At 52.6% G+C, this 21102-nt stretch overlaps 1 protein-coding gene across 4 annotated transcripts in view; it reads right to left on the reverse strand.

The window, feature by feature from the left end:
- The window catches only part of NUP98 (nucleoporin 98), a 37087-nt gene extending 16084 nt beyond the window's left edge, over positions 1 to 21003 (reverse strand). For 2 of the 4 annotated variants that reach the window (XM_030951562.1, XM_030951586.1), the window contains exons 1-20: positions 20881 to 21003; positions 17242 to 17346; positions 16745 to 16846; positions 16386 to 16565; positions 15519 to 15658; positions 13947 to 14054; positions 13182 to 13365; positions 11948 to 12111; positions 11082 to 11219; positions 10436 to 10523; positions 7997 to 8089; positions 7526 to 7666; positions 6475 to 6608; positions 5384 to 5571; positions 4423 to 4539; positions 3081 to 3385; positions 2196 to 2309; positions 1294 to 1432; positions 881 to 1058; positions 152 to 316 (exon numbers count right to left, since the gene is read on the reverse strand). In XM_030951562.1, the coding sequence (XP_030807422.1) occupies positions 152 to 316; positions 881 to 1058; positions 1294 to 1432; positions 2196 to 2309; positions 3081 to 3385; positions 4423 to 4539; positions 5384 to 5571; positions 6475 to 6608; positions 7526 to 7666; positions 7997 to 8089; positions 10436 to 10523; positions 11082 to 11219; positions 11948 to 12111; positions 13182 to 13365; positions 13947 to 14054; positions 15519 to 15658; positions 16386 to 16565; positions 16745 to 16846; positions 17242 to 17314 (2751 nt within the window). In that variant the 5' untranslated portion in view covers positions 17315 to 17346; positions 20881 to 21003. Of the gene's footprint in view, positions 1 to 151; positions 317 to 880; positions 1059 to 1293; positions 1433 to 2195; positions 2310 to 3080; positions 3386 to 4422; positions 4540 to 5383; positions 5572 to 6474; positions 6609 to 7525; positions 7667 to 7996; positions 8090 to 10435; positions 10524 to 11081; positions 11220 to 11947; positions 12112 to 13181; positions 13366 to 13946; positions 14055 to 15518; positions 15659 to 16385; positions 16566 to 16744; positions 16847 to 17241; positions 17347 to 19414; positions 19562 to 20880 lie in introns of all 4 variants that reach the window. The other 2 variants (XM_030951571.1, XM_030951578.1) reach the window with 2 other exon arrangements.
- Between the last annotated feature and the right edge of the window lie 99 nt (positions 21004 to 21102).

Below are 21102 nucleotides of genomic sequence, written 5' to 3' on the forward strand. Positions count from 1 at the left end.
ACAACACGCAGCCACTCAGGCAGAGCTCAGAAGAGTTTCTGTGAGGCTTCACTCTCCAGATTGCACGTTACTCCAACCACCCCCTTCCCAGGCACAGCTATTCTGCAAATTCCGTGTCATCAACCCCCTTTAGTCACTGCTCTCCTTCTACCTGAGCCGGGGGCGCTGGTTTGCCGTTCAGGGCCATCTGCTGGGGTGGCAGGTGCCCTGGGGGTGGCACAGGTGTGGTCTTTAACTTCTTGGTGTCCACTTTTAAAGGACGATCTTCCTCCTCCTCGTCAGAATCTTGCAAGCCATACTTGGAAAAGTGTGCTACCTGTGTTAAGGAGAAGGACAAATGTGTCACAGCTTGGAAGTGAAATTTCTGGAAGGTCTGAACACTGGGCAGGTGTAACTGTGCCCTATACAGGTGTCCTAACATACAACTCTTCGGACACCTGCAATGAATTCAGCCTCTCTACAGAGGCTGTTGTTTTAAAGTTTATCAGCTGTCGCAGACTCTGGGATGACAGTTCAGTGCTGTAGTGCATGGTAATTGTATGATTTCATATGTGTTATTGATTATGTGTAGTACAAAACCACCTGCTCTAGGCAGGTGGGGGCCACAGTTTTTACCACAGAACTGCAGACTGGTTTGGACTGGGAGAGACCTTAACTCATTCATTCCATGGGCAGGGGCACCTTCCACTAGTGCAGGTTGATCTGTTGGTCCAAGAAGCCCCATCCAACCCGACCTTGAACACTCCCAGGAATGAGGAGCTGCTTTGGTGAGGATGGTTCTCACCAGAGCCCAGGACTCTGACAGCTGTCCAAAGCCAGAATGCCTTGACCTGGGCATGCTGAGGGGCCTGCAGGCCGGGCAGAGCTGCAGGTGGCTCACCTTGAAGACCCAGGAGCCGGTCTCGGGGCGGTACTCCTTGAAGCGCGCGCCCTGCCTGCGGGACACGGCCTCCAGCCGGCCCTCGTAGTCCATCTCAGCCAGCCGCTCGGGGCTCTTGATCAGGCACCGCGACGTCTTGTCCGTGGGCCACACCCCGTCCAGGGTCACCTCGGCTCGCCTGCCAAAGGACAACAGGCTCAGAACCAGGGGCTGGGAACCTGGCCAGGGGAGCAGGGCACAGCCCCGGCCAGGGAAACCCATATCGGCTCTCAAACCCAATCTGTGGTTCAGAAACCTGAAGTAACTCACTGACACTGTAAACTGAATGCACCATTTGGATTTGTCTCCTGGTTGCAGCCTGCAAGCACAGCAGACTGTCAGGGTTCTAAAAATCATCCTTATCTAACACTTACCTATTTAACCCTTCCCCAATGGGAGGTTTTTTTTCGTCGTCAGGGTAAACAATAACTTCTTTTCTCCGGATGTGTACAATCTCATCCAGGTTTAAGTTGGTTAGATTTACTTCTCCTTCGAAGTAAATCGATCCATAACCTGCAGAGCAACGCAAAAGGTCACAATTAAATTGTGAAAAGGTCAATTACATTGTGAAAAGTCACAATTAAAACTGTGAAAAGTCATGTGCCAGAGAGCCCACATTCCTGCTGTGCTCCTCCTGTCCCCACCGCCCCATCCCGTCTCCTGAGCAAAGTGACATCTCCTTCCCCCTGAGAAAACTCTGGAGAAGCCTTATCAACTTTGACACTGATATCAAATGGCTGGGAGAGCTGGGAATGTTCAATCTGGAGAAGGGAAGGCTCCAGGGAGAGCTCAGAGCCCCTGGCAGGGCCTGAAGGGGCTCCAGGAGAGCTGCAGAGGGACTGGGGACAAGGCCTGCAGGGACAGCACCCAGGGAATGGCTGCCAGTGCCAGAGGGCAGGGCTGGATGGGATCTTGGCAATGAGGAATTGTTCCCTGGCAGGGTGGGCAGGGCCTGGCACAGGGTGCCCAGAGCAGCTGGGGCTGCCCCTGCATCCCTGGCAGTGCCCAAGGCCGGGCTGGACACTGGGGCTGGGAGCAGCCTGGGACAGTGGGAGGTGTCCCTGCCCATGGAATGCGATGAGCTTTAACGCCTTTTCCAAACCAAATCTCTCTGTGACACTGGGATTTATTTTATCCTAAAATCCTACACAACTTTGATGCCAACCACTCCCAAAGCAAGGGCACTGGTGGCAGTCAGACTGAGGGTTGGGAACTGAGGCTCTGCAGCTTTAGGATCCCTGGTCAGGGTCAAGGCCCGGAAGGCTGGGGCTCTCACCCGTGCGGCCAATGGTGAAGTCTGTCACGATACATTCCTTCCTGTCGTTGGTCAGCCGGGCCAGCTCCTCCAGGGTCGGGATGGTGTAGTAGCCAGCTCGTGTCAGGACAATCCCTGCAACACAACATTCCCTGAGAACAGGGCTGGCAGCAATGCATCAACATTCCCAGACTGTTATCCCGTTTCTTTTGCCAGCCTGACTGAACAGCTGGAAGCCTCAGAGGAACTGAGAATCAGGGCACCCAAAGCCAACAGACACCACAACACCTTCATTCCGCAGCCTCCAGAGCACATTTAAACCAAGTGCTCTGGCAGGTTCTGCCCAGGCACCTGCCAGGGAGCAGCAGGTGTGCAAACAGGAAGGGAAGAAGGTGTGCAGGGAGAAGAAAAATTGCAAATGTATCAACACTTGAAGAAACACTCTCCCAGCTTTAGTAGCCTGGGCCTCAGGCACTGCTGACCAAACTGAAGCTTCTCTTACATTTAAGAGCAGCATCTCTTACATTACAGGCTCCAATTCTTCATCTGTTAATTTGTTTAATTATCTTCCTATTTCCCAAAAGCATTTTGCATCCACAAAATGTCTATAGACATTTATTTTGCGCACATCACCTGCCAGTTTCATTACATGCCATGTAAGTATTACCCGGAAGGATTAACAGATCTTTTCCCTTTACCTTCTCAAGTTTAAAAAAACCTCTAACACACGTGATATAAAACTGGGGGATAAAATTTAAATGCTCATTGACTCAGCAGATAAAATTTCTGCGCAAGGTAAGAAAGGCAACATTTGTATTCTGGTGGAAGGAGGAGGGAAAAAAGCAAAAGCTGAGGGTGTCAAAGAGCAGCAAACTCTGCACGCAATGCTGCCCCAGCCAGCCTCACCTGCAGGATGCTGCTGGAGGCCAGGCTCGATCTCCTTGTCCCACTCCTCCTGCAGGGAATCCTCCTGGAAGGAGGCGTCCTCGCTGCTGCCCTCCAGGCCGTTGCTCAGCGCCGCGCGCATGTTCAGCGCCACGATGGTGTCGTCCACGCCCGAGTGGGGCTTGTGCCCGCTGCCCTCCAGGCTCTGCGCGATGGGCTTGGCAATGGGGTTGGTGTAAAACCTGGTCACCTCGTGGGCCTCCTCCTCCTCCTCCCGCTCCCCGTCCTGCCTGTGGTTCTCCTCGGGAGGCACCGACAGGAAGAACCTGGGCAGAGGAAGGATAACGTGAATTATTTCATTCCCAGGGACTTACAGCAACATTCCTGGGCAGGCCAGGAGCTGGACTTGGGTGACCCCTGTGGGTCCCTCTCTGCTCAGGAGACTCTCTGATTCTATGATTAAAATTCTGCTCTTCCCACACAAAGAGCAAACAGGACCACACCAACTGCAGTGTCAGTGATTATTCCCCTTCCCTCTGCTCCTGCTTGACCTCTGCCACTGAGGCTCCCACTACAACAAGGACAGTGGTGAGACTGGGACAGTCCCCACAGGCTGGGGACTAAGGCATGTGCCCTGTGCAGAGCTGAGTGGAACAGAAGCTCAGGCTGCAGAGAAGCCTCAAAAGGGAGTGTAACAGCAACCCCACAGCTTCAAACCCTCTGCCCACAGGGCCAGGGTGACCTCACTCCCACAGCAGCTCTTATTTTAGTAGCTTTCAAAAAAATCAACGTGGTGAGCTGGACAGGTTTTTTCAAGACTCGAAAACCAAGGCAAAAATCAGAGTTCAACTGAAATATGGCCACAGGTTTTTTAGAGGAGGTTGGAATTCTGGCTTTGGGTGGGGGAGGATGTAGCCTTAGAGGCTCCTCATTGTAATCTGTACAAAATACATATATAGAAAACAGAAATATGAGACATGAGGATCAGTGGTGCTCCCTTGCAATTCCCACATCATTGAGAACTGACCAGCAGAGGTTCTTCTCCCCTCGGAGTCAGATTTAGCACTTCCCCTAAGGAATATCCTGGTTTCTTGCTACAGGCAAGGACGAGAGACTCATCCAGAACCTAAGCTCCTGCTCCCTGACCTGGATTTTGGGTGGGGTGACCTGGCAGTGCCCACACAGCAAGAATGTATGATTAGCGCAGGAGGAAATACATCTCCCAGCAGGTCAACTGCTTTCAATGAACAGTGAAGTGACATCCCTGAGAAGAAGGGGCTTCTCAGGGATTCAGCAGTAATTCAGGGACAGGCAGAACCAGTCTGCATTTCTGAGGACAAGCCCTGCAGGGTGACTCACTCACCTGTCCCCATTCTCTGGGTACTCCGACGGCGACGCCAGGTCCTCGTTCTCTCGGTTCACAGGAGAGAACAGGTTGCTGCTGTTGAGGTTCTTCAGAACCAGCTTCTTGATGCTCTTCCTAAACACATAACACACCAAGGAAGGGAAATGTGGATCTATCCACTGCATACATGTGTACTTTGTACTTAATTCAGATGCTCCAGGGACCAGCTCTAAGACCTGCTCCCACACACAGGACATATCAAGTCTCCCGTAACATTTTTAGGGAATTCTGTTCAAGGCTCTGGTTTATACAGAGGTGTGTAAAAAGCACAAGCCAGTGAAAGGCTCAAAGCCCAAGTTCAGCAAACCACAGTGTTCCCTGTTTCCCAAATCAGCTTTTCTAGAAACACAGAAGGTCTGACCCACAGGTGCAGGTTCATTTTACAGCAGGGTCACTTTAAATCTTTTAGCCCTTTGTTTTTACTCAACTTCAAATCTTTCCAAATAAATCCCTTTTCTATATGACAGGCACTGATGCACCTAAAAACTGAACCCAAAGCTTTACTTGGGCAGATCCATGATTTATTTCTCACAGAAACATCTGTGGATCTGAAATAGAACCAGGGCTGGGATAAAACCACCAGAAATCTGCCTCCATACTTAGGGCATGAGCAAACCTGTTGACACTCCCAGTTCAGGAGCAGGAAGTATTACCCTGTGCAAGCTTTCCATGTTAGAATTCCCCAATGACTTTATTGGAGCTTTGCCTCCCATCATGGGCTGACCTTATTTTACAGCTTATTTGGCCTTAAGAGTCTAAGCTGAACCTTTTCACCTCCTCTATAGAAAACAGTTCTATTGAAGCATTACAGACAACTTATTGTTCTTCCAATATGAACCAGAGCACAAAATCACAAGATTCAAGGCAATATGCAGGAGTTTCCAGAAGATTCTCACACAGAGACAAAAGAGAAGCTCACTTTGGCATGAAGGCTCCATTGGACAGGGAGGGCTCATCATCATCCAGCCCATCAAAGAGCTGGGACTTGGCTGAGCCCGCGGACTGCAGGGCCTTGGGCCGCACTCTGGTGGCAGGGCGGGGGGTCAGCTTGTAGTGGGTGGGGGTCGTCAGGGCCTTCTGGGCTGCTGGGTTGGTTGGCTTCAGCCTCTGGAACAGAAAGAGGGACAGTTGGAAACCTCAGGCATGGGGACAGAGCTTTAGGGTGCACCAGCCCTAAAACGGGCCCTGAAAGGCAAAGGGGGTGGTAAGCAAAGGGAAGCAATAATTGCACCGAGGTTAGGAGGCTCCATGCACAGCCCCAGCCATCAGCCTGGATCCATGGGCACCCTGGGCTCCATGCACAGCCCCAGCCATCAGCCTGGGCTCCATGGGCAGCCTGGGCTCCATGCACAGCCCCAGCCATCAGCCTGGGCTCCATGGGCAGCCTGGGCTCCATGCAGAGCCCCAGCCATCAGCCTGGATCCATGGGCAGCCTGGGCTCCATGGGCAGCCTGGGCTCCATGGGCAGCCCGGGCTCCAGCTGCCAGGCAAGACTCCCCTCCAGCCCCTGGAATCTGCTCAGGGGCAGCAGACACTCAGAACCTCCCCTACCACCTCAAAAGCCTGGGAAGTGTTTGTTTTATCATCTCTTGAACAAAGCAAGAGGAAAGGGTTTCTCAAAGACTCTCAGGGATGTCCTAAGCAAAGCACTACAGTTATTCCAAGGATTCACAACAATCCATCTTCATTCCCTATCAGCAGCAGGGAGCACAGGAACTCCATAGCCAAGGCTGTGATGCAGGCAAAAGCAGGAAATCATGGGATGGCTGGGTTGGAAAGTACCTTAAAGATCATGTACTTCCAACCCCCTGCCACGGGCAGGGGACTTTCCACTGGGATAAAATCAAACCCTTTGTGCCCTGGAGGGTAAAAAGCCACTGCACCACTGGGAGAGCACAGAGGACAGCTTCCTTGGCTGCTCAGTGTGCACTGAAGTGATGAGGACTGCACACAGCCCAAGTAATTCCAACTGTCATCCATAAAATGAGTTCAGGGCTGATGGGCACTTACCTCTTCCTTCTTCTTTGGGTCTGACATGGGGTTTCTGAAGAGTGGGGAGTCCCCAAAGGGGGAGTAGGTCAGGCTGTTGAGGTGCTGCTGGAGGACAGCTTGCTGGGCTGCAGAGGCGTTGGGGTCTGTCAGAGCTACAAAAGGAGCAGCATTTCAGTTTTAGAGCTCTGGGAACAGAACCAGGGCAGGCAGAAACACAGCAGCGCCCAGAACATCTCCTTCCTCCATCAAAGTGTCCAACCATATTCACTGAGTTCTCATGGGTGAAAAGCTGAGGGCACAGAGAGCTACAGAGCAGTGGGAAGAGCCTGGCCTGCCAGAATATTCAACTAATCCAGCTGGCTTCTGAAAGGAAGTGCGGGGAAAATATTTCATGCAGAATTTTGACATTACTGCTACCACAACCATACAGGTCTAGAGTGCCCTCTACAATGGATCCTAAATCTTATCTCTGTCTTAAAGCATTTCATTTTAATTCCTATTGAAATGCTCAAAGAGCTCACCCCATGAAACATTCAAGACACCAAAAGCAGCTCAATTCTAATTCCAATAAATTTAGGAGAGATGTGGGCATTCCCAAAGAACAACAAATACACTCTCAGAACAACAGCTTATTGTCAGGGTCTGCAGGAAGTCAGGAGGAGAGCTGGAGACAACTGGCTCTTATTTTTGTCCCAAAGGCACAGCATTCCTGTTAATAAAGGCCCTCTAGGCCTCTCCTATCTGCAAGCACTGAAAAATCCAATGTTGCACTTCCCTTACTTTTCTTTGTGCACATCTGTTCTTGCTGCCCCAAATTCAATTTGGGAAATTTACTTATCTTCAAGACAATAATCTAAAATAGGTGCAATTATTGGGCATGTAAAGCAACTTGGAATTCCTTTTAAAATACACATATAACTAGCAAAACAAGGGTCATTAACACAGTCTGCACTGTGACTGAGAACAGAAGTGGCCCCGAGGAGATGTTTTGTCATTCCAAACCCTTTGGGAGGGGTGTGCTCCTGCGTTCAGGCACATGGGCACAAGGCAGCAGGTTCATGGCACTCACCTACAGCAGGCTGAGGGGCCCCAAAGCCCAGGGTGGCCGTGGATGTGTTGAATCCTGGGGCTCCGAAGGCTCCTGTTCCCAGCGTTCCCCCCAGCTTTGGCTGCGTGTTCCCGAACAGGGACGTCTGTCCCGCCCCCAGAGCTGTGACAGAGAGGGCACAGTTACCACAGACTCTGACAAGTTCACAGGCACAACACAGAATTCCTTACTGGACTGCAGGAAACACTCTCCATGCCCGTGGATGCTGCAGGCAGCAGAGGCTCTGAGCACACAGGACCTCACCAGTCATGCCCAATTTCTGCCAGGCCACTTGGCACTGTGCTGAGAAGCTCCTCTTGGAGCTGCCCTGAGCCATCCTGCCTTGAAGCTCAAATATGCCCAACCTTTCCTAACTCAGCTACAGGCAATGCCCAGGCTGGACTGCACTGCAGCCTGAGGGCTGGAGCTGCCCAGAAATGGGAAACTGCTTACCTGTTCCAAACCCTGTTCCAAGTCCAGTGCCCAGAGTCCCAGTCGCAGGCTTATTTCCAAACAAGCTATTTCCAGCAGTGTTGGCACCAAAACCTTCAACAACAGAATGAGCAGCTCATTAGAGATGAAATTAAAACCATGTATTTAAATAAATAAGCCTCACAGGGTCGAAAAGCCCTGCCAAAGCCAAATTTCTCACTGTTTCCAGCAGCGCAGGTTAAACTGGCAATCAGCAAGAAGGGACTTCACTGGTAATAAACACATTTTAGCTATAAATATAGCATGAAAGCAGCACAGAAAAATGTTGGTCTGCCTTCTTAAGCTTTTCAGTTTGTTACAAACTTCAGAGTTTCCCAGAAAAGCAGAGTTGACATGATGCTGCTCTAGCTGGCAATGGAGTAAAACATGCTGGGATTTTTTGAGTGCCTGGAGGGAACAAACCTCAATCCATCCTGTTTATACCACACACTCATTTCTCTGACCCTCCCCACAGAGCAGGTGGGAACTCAGATCTGCACAGTTCAAGGGCACAGCTGTAGCTGCAACAAGGCCACCCCAAATCTACCATGAGCTCAGTTCTACTGCAGATCCCATGCTTGGTTACTACACAAAGCCAGGATTAAACTGAAAAAGTGCAGGTGTGCACCAACCCCTTGGAATCCAGCTCCATTCCTCCTATAAACTGCTACACAGGCAAACCAAAACCACACACTGCAAGGGCTGATCTCCACCAAACAGTGCCAACACACTGTGGGGCCATGGAGTTCCTGAGCAGCAGAACAAGAACTCAAAAGCACCTTTCACACCCCTGGGAGGCTTGCCCAGGGCTGCTCACCACAGTCAAACTCTGCCTGCCAAGGTGCTGCCCTGGTTCAGAGCACTGAGAACTGCACAGAGCTTGATTTGGGAAGGATCTAAAAGATCAGCCAGCTCCCTTGAGTTCTTCCCTGTCTATATGGGCAGGCTGGCACAGGCATGGCAGGTCCCACTGCCTTTAAATAAGCAACACAAAACAGCACTGCAGGACAGGGATGGCAGGGTCCAACCCCCTCCTACTCACTCTCAGAGACAGTTCTGTTGCTCTGAGATCCAGAATTAAAAAGGCAGAAGAGATTTCAGAGTCCCATGAAAGAAGCTGCCACTCCCTTCAGCCATCCCTACACATTCCTCCTGCTCAGTCACACCCACCCAACATCAGTTCTCACATCAGAGGCCACCAGGAACACACCAGCAGCTCCTCAGGACTTTGGTCCTTCACACCACCAAGGACAACAACAGCCACCAGCTGAACTGCAGCTGACTCATTTCACCTTCACTGCAGTGCAGGATCTCCTGACACCTGCCCAAGCCCAGGAATCACAGGTTTTACCCCTGCCAACACAGGGTGTTCACAGCCTACTAACAAACCCCTCTACTCCCCGAATCCTCGATTTCAAGAGTTTTCAACCACAGAATTACAGCATGGCTGGGGTTGGAAGGCACCTCTGAGCCCCCCAGGCCAGCCCCTGCCCAGGCAGGGTCACTGCAGCAGTGACACAGGAACGTGCCCAGGGCGTTTGGGATGTCTCCGGAGAGGGAGACTCCAGCCCCTCCCTGGGCAGCTGTTCCAGGGCTCTGCCCCTCCAGGGAAGGAAGTTCTTGCTCAGGCTGGGCTGGAATTGTTGTGTTTTAGTTCCTGGCCATTGCTCCTTGTCCTGCCACTGGCACCACTGAACAGTCTGGCACCATCCTGACACCCCTGGAGAGAGAGAGAGGGAGGGATGGAGGGATGGAGGGATGGAGAGAGGGAGGGAGGGAGGGATGGATGGATGAAGGGATGGATGGAGGGATGGATGGAGGGATGGATGGAGGGATGGATGGAGGGATGGATGGAGGGATCCCCTCTCAGCCTTCCCTTCTCCAGACTGACCAGGCTCAGCTCCCACAGTCTCTCCTCACCAGAGATGCTCCAGACCCCAAATCATCTCTGTGCCCTTCCCTGGACCCTCTCCAGTAGCTCCTGGTCTTCCTTGAGCTGTGGAGCCCAGAACTGAACAGGACACTCCAGATGAGTCTCCCTGGAGCTGAGCAGAGGGGCAGGATCCCCTCCCTGACCTGCTGGGAATGCCCTTCCCAATGCTCCCCTGGATCCTAGGGGTTCTCCTGGCCATCCCAGGCTGAAAATTCCCTTAGGGACTCACCAAAACGGTGGCATTTGACCATCTACTTCCCGAGTCAGGGAGCCCCACCAAGAGCAAAGGCACAACCCAGCACCCAGCACGTTCCTCTGTGCCAGGGCCGTTGTTCACCTGACAATTCCAACACTACAGTACCCAGCATGTGCTCTCTGCAGTGTGTGGTGCACACAGTACAGATTTAAATGACTGAAACCACACTTTTTTCCCTGTCCCCAAACTGGAAGGGTTTGTAGGGTTCCTAAACTCAGAGTAGGTTTGTTACCGAAGAGGCCCCCGCCCGTGGTGGTACCGAACGAGGGAGCGCTGGTCGTGGTGGCTCCAAATCCTGCAGGCTTGTTCCCAAACAGGGTCTGAAAGAAAAACAACAGGAATTTGGAACCTGGGATGCTGACACCACAGGAATTGTATCGGTGTTTGGCTGCAGGCAAGGAAGCAGAACTAAAGCCAAGCACAGCTGAGCCCCCCAGCCCACCCTCCCAAGGGTGGGGTTATCCCAAGCCACCTGCAAGATCCCCAAAAGCAGCTGCTAGGGTCAGACTCAAGGGGCTTAAGGGACTTTTCCAATGTCAGTGATCCTGTGATTTTTGCTCCACCAGAACCAAAATGATTGAGTACCAAAAACCAAGGTTGGTTTTGGTTCATCACAACTTACAACCTGTATTTCCAGCCCTATGCTGAGGCACCCCAGCCACTGAGAACCTCAGTATCTCCTGCTGCTTTTATCACTCCACACATCACTTGTTAAAAAAATGACTCTACTACACCTGTTTATCCTCCAGTTTTCAGCGAACCACCTGACTTTTGTATCTCAGACATCCTAATTCCTAAGCTGACACAACTTCTGTGCAGTCAGCACCCCGAACAGGGCTCTGCTTGGTTTTCTCTTTGTTACAGAGGCACAGACATACCGAACCACCAACACCAAATCCCGTGTTGGCTTGTCCAAAAAGGCCAGTTCCCGTTCCAAATCCAGTCCCAGCATTTGTATTGGCAGCTGTCCCAAAAAGGCCTCCAGGCTGCGAGGGCTGGGTGACCCCAAAGAGACCCTACAAAAAGGAACCAGGTTAAGATAATGCTCCCAGGCATTTCCAAGTCCAGCACTGACAACGACAGATCCAACACACAGAATCAGGCAATAAAACAATGCTGCATTTGCCCTCGTGCTGGGGGAAGAGGACAAGTGAAGAGCATTCCAGAAGCTTTAGTCCTCCTCCAAAAAATTAGTTACTAAAAGGAAATTAAAAAAACCCCAAAAATTTATGCTCCAAGATTTAAAGGATATTGGAATTTCCTCATTGCTTTGAGCAAGGGAGATGGAAAAGAAACATTTCACAGGGTTTTCTATGAGAAGTCACAACAAATTCACAAAGAACACAGGATATCTGGAGCCAAAGCCTCTAGTCATACAACAAGTTACAACTACGTAGAATCTTCCTGTCACAAAAGCCCCCAAATGTTGCTCATTTGTCACTAGAAAGCCCAGGATTGAATTCCCAAAGAAGGCTGACAATGGAGTGACATTATCTGTGTGAAAATGATGGGAAGCACAGGAGTTGCTAGAGAGCAGCTGCTTGAGGAGGTGAGTGGGTACAGGATTTGTGAACAGCTGACTGTTCTCCAATTGTCAGAACAAAGCTGACTGCCAGGAGGTTCCTCACTGCAGCACAGCCTCCAGAGCTCGGCACGCTGCTTTTACCCCAGAGCAGTGGAGTGTGAGGCACACCCCAATGCTGCAGCCCCCGTGCCCAGCAGGAGCAGCTGCAGCCCCCCTTACCATGGTGTTGGTGTTGGGCTGGCCCAGGGTGCTGGTGCCCCCAAAGGAGAAGCCGGTGTTCTGCGTGGTGGTGGCCTGGCCAAAGGGTTTGTTGAAGAGGCTCGTGGTCTGGGACTGCTGCCCAAAGAGCCCCCCGGTGGTGCCCGTGCCAAAGCCGGTCGTACCTGGGACACCAAGGGCAGTTAGAGAGCCAGCACATCCACACCCCAGCATGCACACAGCAAAAAGGGTCACAGAACACACTGAGCTGTAGGGACCCACGGGGATCACCCAGTGCCACCCCTGTCCTGCCCAGACCCCCACCAACCCCATCCTGGGCATCCCCGGTGGTGCCCGTGCCAAAGCCGGTCATACCTGGGACACCAAGAGCAGTTAGAGACCCAGCCCAGCACATCCACACCCCAGCATGCACACAGCAAAAAGGGTCACAGAATGTCCTGAGTGGAAAGGGACCTCCAGGGATCCCCAGTGCCACCCCAGCCCTGCCCAGAGCCCACCAAGCCCAGCCTGGGCGTCCCTGGCAGAGCTGGCCAAAGGCTCCTGGAGCTGTGGCAGCCTCGGGGCCGTGCCCATGGCCTGGGCAGCCTGGGCAGTGCCAGCACCCTCTGGGCAAGAACTTTTCCCTAAAATCCAACCTAAATCCTTCCCTGGACCAGCTCTAGCTGTTCCCTTGGTCCTGTTTCTGCTCATCCAACAACCACTTCCATTCCTACAGCCTGGAGGATTTGTATGTGTTTACAGTCAAATTCCACAAACACAAATATCCATTACTAGGAAAAAATCCTTCCCTGGCAGGGTGGACAGGCCCTGGCACAGGGTACCCAGAGCAGCTGGGGCTGCCCCTGGATCCCTGGCAGTGCCCAAGGCCAGGCTGGACACTAGGGCTGGGAGCAGCCTGGGACAGTGGGAGGTGTCCCTGCCCACGGCAGGGTGAGACGGGATGAGCTTCAAGGTCCCCTCCCAACCCAAACCATTCTGGGATTCTATGATCTATTTACTTTTCAATTTGCACCAAAACCTAATAAAAATCCAAGAGCTGTTTCAATTTTTCCAGGAGAAAGTAAGAAAACAGATTCCTATGGCAAGGAGCTGCACCAGTGAATGCTGGCAACACAAGCAGCACAAGTCTGAGCTCACAGCAGTGTTTCAGCATTTTGCATCACAGAATTCTAAATGGTTTAACAGAATATTTGCACATGCACTCACAGGAACACCAGTGCCAGGCAGTACTTACTGGTTCCAAAAGCAGTTTTATTCTGCCCATAGGAGAAGCCTGTATTGGTAGTGGAAGAGCCAAAAAGTCCTGTGGCTGTGCTGGACGTGGCAGTGGAAGAGCCAAATAAGCCAGCAGTTGCTCCTGCTCCTACAGGATTCGTGGGCCCTTTCCTATTTGCCTGGTAGTCTTCCAAACGGAGTTCCTAGAGGAAAATCCAGCTCTTTTTACCCAGGACAAGGACAGGCAAATGTCCTTACCACACTCACCCAGCACCCCATCTTCACCAAGGTGAAGGCTCAAGAGAAGCTGCAACACCCATGTTTTTAAAAATAAGGACACTAAAAATGGGACCTGAACTTAGATTCATGTTTTTACTTCAATTTGACATCCCAGAGCCTTTTTAGATATTTTATAAACAATCTGTTTTGAAGGGTCAAACAAACCAGCCCAAATGGGAAGGCCTCAGGATAAATCCTTGGGAATATTAGTTTACAAACAACTGAGCTCTGCCTAGGATCCTGCTGCTATCTCAGCAGAGCAGGGCTGTTCCCAACAGGATCTCATGTCCTTCTGACAAGATGGAATTTAAGCTCTTCCAGACCTGCATCAACCACTTAAACCCACCTGCAATTAACGTGGCGTTGCATTAATTGTTTTACTTGACAACACCTCTCGTGTGTGATGTAGACATTGAAGGTTCATTAATATTCCTGCATTAATGAGTACAGACAGTAGCTGAGGCCCAGAAAGGCACGAGGTAGGGCTGTGTGCCCCTGCACTGACCTCCAGGGACTTGCTCTCGTACTCCTTCATGGCAGTGATGCACTGGTGCTTGGTGTTGATGTTGGTGCTGACGCCGGATTTCACCATGGTGTCGGTGCCGGTTGGGGGCTGCCGGGAAGGGAGGAAGGGCCAGGTTAAAATCCAGCCACAACTCCCTGCAGATCCTGGGAAATCCTACATCTAGCACAGACCTGAGGCTCTGTGTGACTGCTCTGCTTGGGCAAGAGCCCACCTGCAGAGCCCCCAGCCCTGGGGCCCAAGAGCAGGAGGATGTGGAGCTCCAGGAGCCAGTCCAGAGGAGCTATGGAGCTGCTCCAGGGCTGGAGCCCCTCTGCAGCCAGACTGGGAGAGCTGGGGGGGGCTCACCTGGAGAGGAGAAGCTCCAGGGAGAGCTCAGAGCCCCTGGCAGGGCCTGAAGGGATCCAGGAGAGCTGCAGAGGGACTGGGGACAAGGCCTGCAGGGACAGCACCCAGGGAATGGCTGCCAGTGCCAGAGGGCAGGGCTGGATGGGATCTTGGCAATGAGGAATTGTTACCTGGCAGGGTGGGCAGGCCCTGGCACAGGGTGCCCAGAGCAGCTGGGGCTGCCCCTGCATCCCTGGCAGTGCCAAAGGCCAGGCTGGACACTGGGGACAGAGGCAGGTGTCCCTGCCATGGCAGGGGTGGCACTTGGTAGGAATTAAGGTCCCTCCCAACCCAAACCTTGTGTGATTGCATGGTTTTATGATTCCATCATTATTTGTACAGCTGAGGTCTCACCCAGGTGTGTTTAATGATGATCAACAGTGGAATTAGCCACAGGAACACTCAAAACAACTCCCAGCAATTCTGCTTTCGCTTTCACTTTTAAAGCAGTTTACCTCAGCTTCTGACTCAAACCCTGGAGCTCTGCATGAATTCCAGTATCCCCCCACTTTTTAACAGTGCTATAGAAGTACCAATGAGCAGCACTGCAAGAGCCCAGGCAGCAGCACAGCTCTGCCCCCAAAGCCTCAGTCTTACATCAGCTCAGTCCAGAAATGAAGAGGGCTGAGATCTGCACGAACAAGTTTTTGGGGAACAGAGTCCCTCCTCCAGCAGGCCCCAGGTAGCCCAGTTCCTCAAGGCCTCTCTGCTGGGCCACCCTCCAGGACCAACTGCCACAGAACTTTGTAGCAGTTACTGAATCCTGTCTTAAAGGGGACTCGTCCAGAGGAGGCAGGACACCACTCCTCTCCTTCCAGGTCCCATTCCCAGAGCCAGGCTGGCTCAGCAAAGCTGTGCTGATTCTGACCCATCCCAAGATGCCTCTAACCCTTACTGCTGCCAGCATCTGCCATGGATCACCCTGAATTCCACAGCACTAGCTGGGAAGGCTCAGCTTTAGGAGCTCCTTTACTCCTTCAGTGTTGGCTCTAAACCCGGCAAGCAGGGAATTCTGCCGTGTTTGAGAAGGGATGTTTCCAAATCAGTTCAAAACACTTGCAGATGAACTCATTTTTTCACCTCAGTGACCAAGACATAACACAAACTGCAAAACTGAATACTTCCCACAGTAAACGGGCTGGAGTAAGAAGAAAGAGCAGAACTTACATTAAATTTAATAGTTGTGCCAGTTGGAGCAGCAGTGAAGCTGGTTGGGCCAAAGAGAGAGCCAGATGTGCTCCCAAAGGGGTTGGAAGTGGTGTTGGTGGTCCCAAAGAGCCCCCCACTGCTGGTGCTCGTACCAAAGTCTGAGTAAAGCATAAAAAGTTATGTCAGTATTACAACAAACCTAATTAAGTATTTAAAACTTAAACCCTAATACTTTATTCAAATTAGAAGCAACAAGAAACTGATTTGAAAATGGAAATAACAGCTGGGAAAAATAATCTGACAGCAAAGCTGGAAGGTGATGGCGCTGCTAACGCAGTTCCCTGCTGCAGAAGTGTCCTTAACTCAGCAGCCCAGAAACACCAGACAAACCACAGCAGTTTCCTTCTACAGCAGTCAGTTTCCTTTCTTCCAAGTAGGAAGAAAATAACACAATAACTTTATAATAAAGAGCATCAGTGAGACTCCTTTTCTTTTTTCAGAAGAGGCTGCAAGCAGTTGCTTTTGCCTCATGAAATTACAGAAGAGTTTAACAGCATTCCCTGTCTTCTCCTGCCAGACAAACCCAATTGTAACTGCTCTGCCACAGGATAAAAACCTAAAATCAAACAGCACCAAAACAGTATTCAGGATAAAGAATTCCAACCAACAACCTTTGGCAATTTATTTTAAAACACAGGGCTGGAATCACAGCTACAGATTCAAGAGCATGTGGGCTCCTCCCTGGCTGCTGTGGACACAGAGATGTCACTGTATCCTCCAGGAGAAAGCCCCCCAGCCCCAGCCTGACCCCTGTCCCAGCCCCCAGGTACATCCAGCTCCCACTGCTCTCCCACCCAACAGCAGAGGGGCACCAGTCTCACTCACTTCCAAAACCAGCTGGTTTGTTCTGTGCAAAGGCATTATTCTGGGATGAGAAGAGGCTTCCACCAGTGCTGGTGGTTCCAAAGAGGCTGTTTGACGTCCCAGTGGATGTTCCAAAGCCAAAGCCAGTGCTGGTGGAGGAGGTGGCTGGTTGGTTGAACGTGGTGGACCCAAACAACCCTCCTGCAGACAGAAACAGGCTGTTAATCCTTCACAACCTCCTCTGCTTGGGAGCTTGGGCAGGTTCTTGCTGTCCTGGGCTTGGGAGGGCGCTTTTTGGGTATTTTTATTGACAATTCCTTGGTTTAGGCTGCTCCCTTTCTCCCCTCCCTCCCTCCCTTCCCAGCCCCCTGGGGCAGTACCTGGCTTGCTCTGCGTGCTCCCGAACAGGCTGCCGGTGTTGTTGCTGGAGCCAAAGGCCGAGGTCCCGAAGGCTCCTCCGCTGGTGGTACCAAAGCCAGCATCTGCAAGCACAGCCCAGAGAGCCCCTCAGGCTGCAGCTCCACAAACAGCCCCAGAACACACAGCTCTTCCTTCCAGGCCTTCCCAACAAACCCACCGTAGATTTGTTCCAGCCCCAGAACACCCCAGTGACACCACCTTCCCCAAGCACTGCATTTTTCACTCTTCCTTCCCACAGAAGGAATTTCCACAGCACATGTGGAACCCTGGCTGTCTGCCCAAACTGAAAGCTTGGTTAGGGGTGAAGCCTCAGGCTCCTGAACCTCTTCCAAGCCAGCTGGAGCACCCAGCAGCTCCCCAATTCCATCCCATGCAGGATCACCACCTCCCTGGGATTCTCTGAGCTGCACTCCAGGAAAAGACGCCTCATTAAAGCCACCTCGGATACTTCACTTACTTTGCCCAAAAGTTGAAGTTGTCCCAAAGCCGGTGCTGCCTCCAAACGGAGTCCCAAAGGATTTGTTGAACATTTTCAGGATGTATCAGGGTTTTCTTCCTAGACCTGGAAAGCAGAATTCAGATTTCACTGAAATCTCACCCTGCAAACTCATTTTCCATCTCCCTCACTGCCGAGGGCAGCAATCCCACCAGACTCCTTCAGCACCAACCCCATGGCACTGCATGGTTCCAATCCCTGCCACAACCCCAGGAGGGTCAAGGGCACCAACATTTCAGTGACACCACAGCTAAGGAGGTGTCACTAAACACCAGTGTCTCTAAAATTAAGGTGTCACCCTTAATTATGGCTGGAGTTCCTGCCCATCTCAGCCTATGTCCTGGGCTGCAGCGATCCCACAGCAATCCTGGGGGTTTCCAGGAATGATTTTCCTGTTCCACCCACTTTGTCAACTGCTTCAAGCACGGCAGAGGGGAATGCACTGCACGGGGATTACAGGAACCCAGCCTCCCTCTGCTCCCCCCTTCCCAGCAGTTGCTGCTCCAGGGGAGTTTTGCTCCCTCTCCAGCCCCCACGGTTTCTTTAGGGCACATTCCCTGCTGCCTCTCCCAGCCTCCTCCCCCAGCTCAAACAGATACAAACTCTGCTCCAGCTCTCCGAGTTTGTCAACAAATCCAGCACAATAATCCCCACAGCTCCTCGGGCACAGGCAGGGAACTGTGGGGTGTTTTCCTGCAGCTTCACCACTGAAAGTTCTAGATTAGCCAAAAACGTGCCAGATCAACAAAACAAGCCAGTACTACCCCAAATAATGTTCATATCATTCCCAAAACAGCAGTACTAGCAACAAAAAAAAGCTAGAACTAGAAAAACAAAATGCCATGTTAACCCAAAAAAAGCCATATTAGCAAGAAAAAGCCAAAGTTAAAAAAAACCAGTACTACCCCCAAAAATGCCATGGTGACCAAAAATAATGAGTGTAATGATCCATGAAAAGCCATATTAGGTAGAAGAAAATGACAATACTAACCAGAAGAAACACACATTATTAAAAAAATGTCCATTAACAAAAAAAAAAATGCTAGTACTACCCCACCCCTCTCCAGATTCAGCAGGAAATGAGGAATTCCCCCACATTCCCAGGTACTCCTGGCAGCAGTAGCCACACACAGCACTGCAGAACTAAGAACATCAGCAATGCAAGGATGGCCCACACCAGGAATATTCCCAAAGCAAACTTTTTAAAATTCCAGTTAAAGCCAAAGCAGCCCTTTCCCTGTGCCCAAGGCAAGCACAGAGGGATTGGGCACTGCCCAGCACAGCCTCCCCCAGGGAAACTGCTACATCCATCTGCCCATCCTTGAAACTGAAGTGTTTGTTTCCCTAACACCAGCAGCACTTTCTGGGAATGGCCAAATCCAGACTGGGAGCAGCCACAGGCTCCCCCCATCCCTGAGGAGCTGGAGACCAAATCAGCCCAGGACAACCAGCCCAATCCCACACTCCCCTGGCAGGAGAACCATAAGGATGATTTTTAGTGTCACCTCCAACTACTCCAACAGACACACCACGCAATTCTGGAGTGTTACGGGTCTCCACACATCCACAGGCAAATCCTTACAGGCTTCATTTGTCCCAGGAAGAGGAATTTCAGTAAAGGATCCTGGTAAAAGCCAGGAAAAGCTGCTCTGACAAACTCTCAGAGCTCCCCAAGCTGAGAGGAGCTCCTGGGAGAATTCCTCAGGGTAGCACTGCACTCTGAGCCCTCCTCACCTTCTCCCATGGGATCCCCGGGGCTGGCACAGCCCTGCCAGCCCATGGAGTGCCAGCTGTGCCCCATGGGCACCTTGTCCCCAGCCCAGAGCACTCAGTGCCACCTCCAGGGCACACCTGCAGGGATGGGCACTGCAAAGCTCCCTGGGCAGCCCCTGCCAAGGCCTGAGCTCCCTTTCCATGGGCAAATTGCTGCTGCTGGCCCAGCTGAGCCCCCTGTCAGGGAGTTATGAGTGTGGAAATATCCACCCTGCACATCCTTTTCTCCAGGCTGACCCCCCCCCAGCTCCCTTTCCACCAGGATCTGCTCCCAAAGACACCTCTCCATTCCTATGGAATATTTTCAGCCACCTCCCCTTGTGCCAGTCCAAGTTTCCCTTTCAGGCCAGATAAAAATCACCTGCACTTTCCAGCTGTCCGATGTTGTGCCTCTCAGCCTTATCTGCAAACTCACAAGTCACTCATTTTCTGTGGTTCCTTTTTTCTAAGTCACTGCTCTCACATTGTCCTGAGATCACTAAACGCCAAACTCTACCTAAGAAGAAAACTAAAAAATCATATTTTAAGAGAAAATGTGTTATGGAAAGATTTCCCCCATCCCACAGCAAGCATTCTGTTCTACTTCAAACCCACTCCTCTTCCCCTGCACCTTGAGAGCTGTGTCCAGCTCTGGGCTCCTCAGAGCAAGAGGCACCTGGAGGGGCTGGAGTGTGTCCAGGGCATGGAACGGAGCTGGAGAATCCCTGAGGGAGCTGGGAAGGGGCGGGAGAATCCCTGAGGGAGCTGGGAAGGGGCGGGAGAATCCCTGAGGGAGCTGGGAAGGGGCTGGAGAATCCCTGAGGGAGCTGGGAAGGGGCTGGAGAATCCCTGAGGAGCTGGGAAGGGGCTGAGGCTGGAGCAAAGGAGGCTCAGGGGCCCTTGTGGCTCTGCACAAGTCCCTGCCAGGAGGGCACAGCCGGGGGGGTCGGGCTCTGCTCCCAGGGCACAGGGACAGGAGCAGAGGGAACGGCCTCAGGCTGGGCCAGGGCAGGCTCAGCTGGGACAGCAGCAGGAATTTGCCCATGGAAAGGGAGCTCAGGCCTTGGCAGGGGCTGCCCAGGGAGCTTTGCAGTGCCCATCCCTGCAGGTGTGCCCTGGAGGTGGCACTGAGTGCTCTGGGCTGGGGACAAGGTGCCCATGGGGCACAGCTGGCACTGCATGGGCTGGCAGGGCTGTGCCAGCCCCAGGGATTTGGGGGTTCTGTGAACGCAAGAGCTGGACCAGAATTAGTAAAACTCGAAGGTTTTACACAGCATCCCCCTCCCAGTCGCTGCAGCCCCAGCTGAGGAGGGATCCCTCACGCCAAAAGGCTCTAATTGAAGTTTAATAGCAACAACACAAAAACCCCCAAAACCCCCCAAACAAACCCATGTCACCAACATAACTTCGAGTCACATGTAACCAACCTAACTCTAAACTACGACTATTCAACACGACAGTAAATAACTCCCGGCCCCGGGGACCGCCGGGCCGTTACCCGCATCCAGAGCCGCGTATCCCCCGTGGAAAACACCCGGAATCTCCGACCGGACCCGCACCGGGACAACCAAAAAGGCCTAAAAATCCCCAAAAGTGGCCAGGTACTGCGGAGATAGCCGCGGCACGGCTGCCGGGAAATCCCACCCGCTCACAGCCTTTCCGCCTCCCTCCGGCCCTCCCTCCGTCCCGGGGCCCCTCCGCGCCCCCCCCCACGCCGGGACCGCCCGGTCTCCCGGCACAAAAGGCCTGGCGGCGGCGCCACAGCCACACCGGGAGGGTAGGGCGGCCAGGCCGCGTCGCTCGGCGCGGGGGAGGGGCAGGGCAGCCCCGGCAGGCCCCGGTGCTCACCGCGGGTGCCGGGAAGCACCGCTCGGAGCGGCCGGGCCGGGTCGGGCCCGCGGTGCCGCCGCCGCCGCCTCACGGGGCCGCAGCTGCGTCACAGCCCGCGCGCGCACTCCCGGCCTCCCCCGCGCGCCGCCTCGGCCCCGCCCAGCTTCCGCCTCCCATTGGCCGCACCCCTCCGCTCTCGCCCCGAGCTCAACGCTGATTGGGCTAAACGGCGCCGCGCAC

This window comes from Camarhynchus parvulus, chromosome 1, assembly GCF_901933205.1.
Source record: "Camarhynchus parvulus chromosome 1, STF_HiC, whole genome shotgun sequence".
In the NCBI taxonomy this organism is placed as follows: Eukaryota; Metazoa; Chordata; class Aves; order Passeriformes; family Thraupidae; genus Camarhynchus; species Camarhynchus parvulus.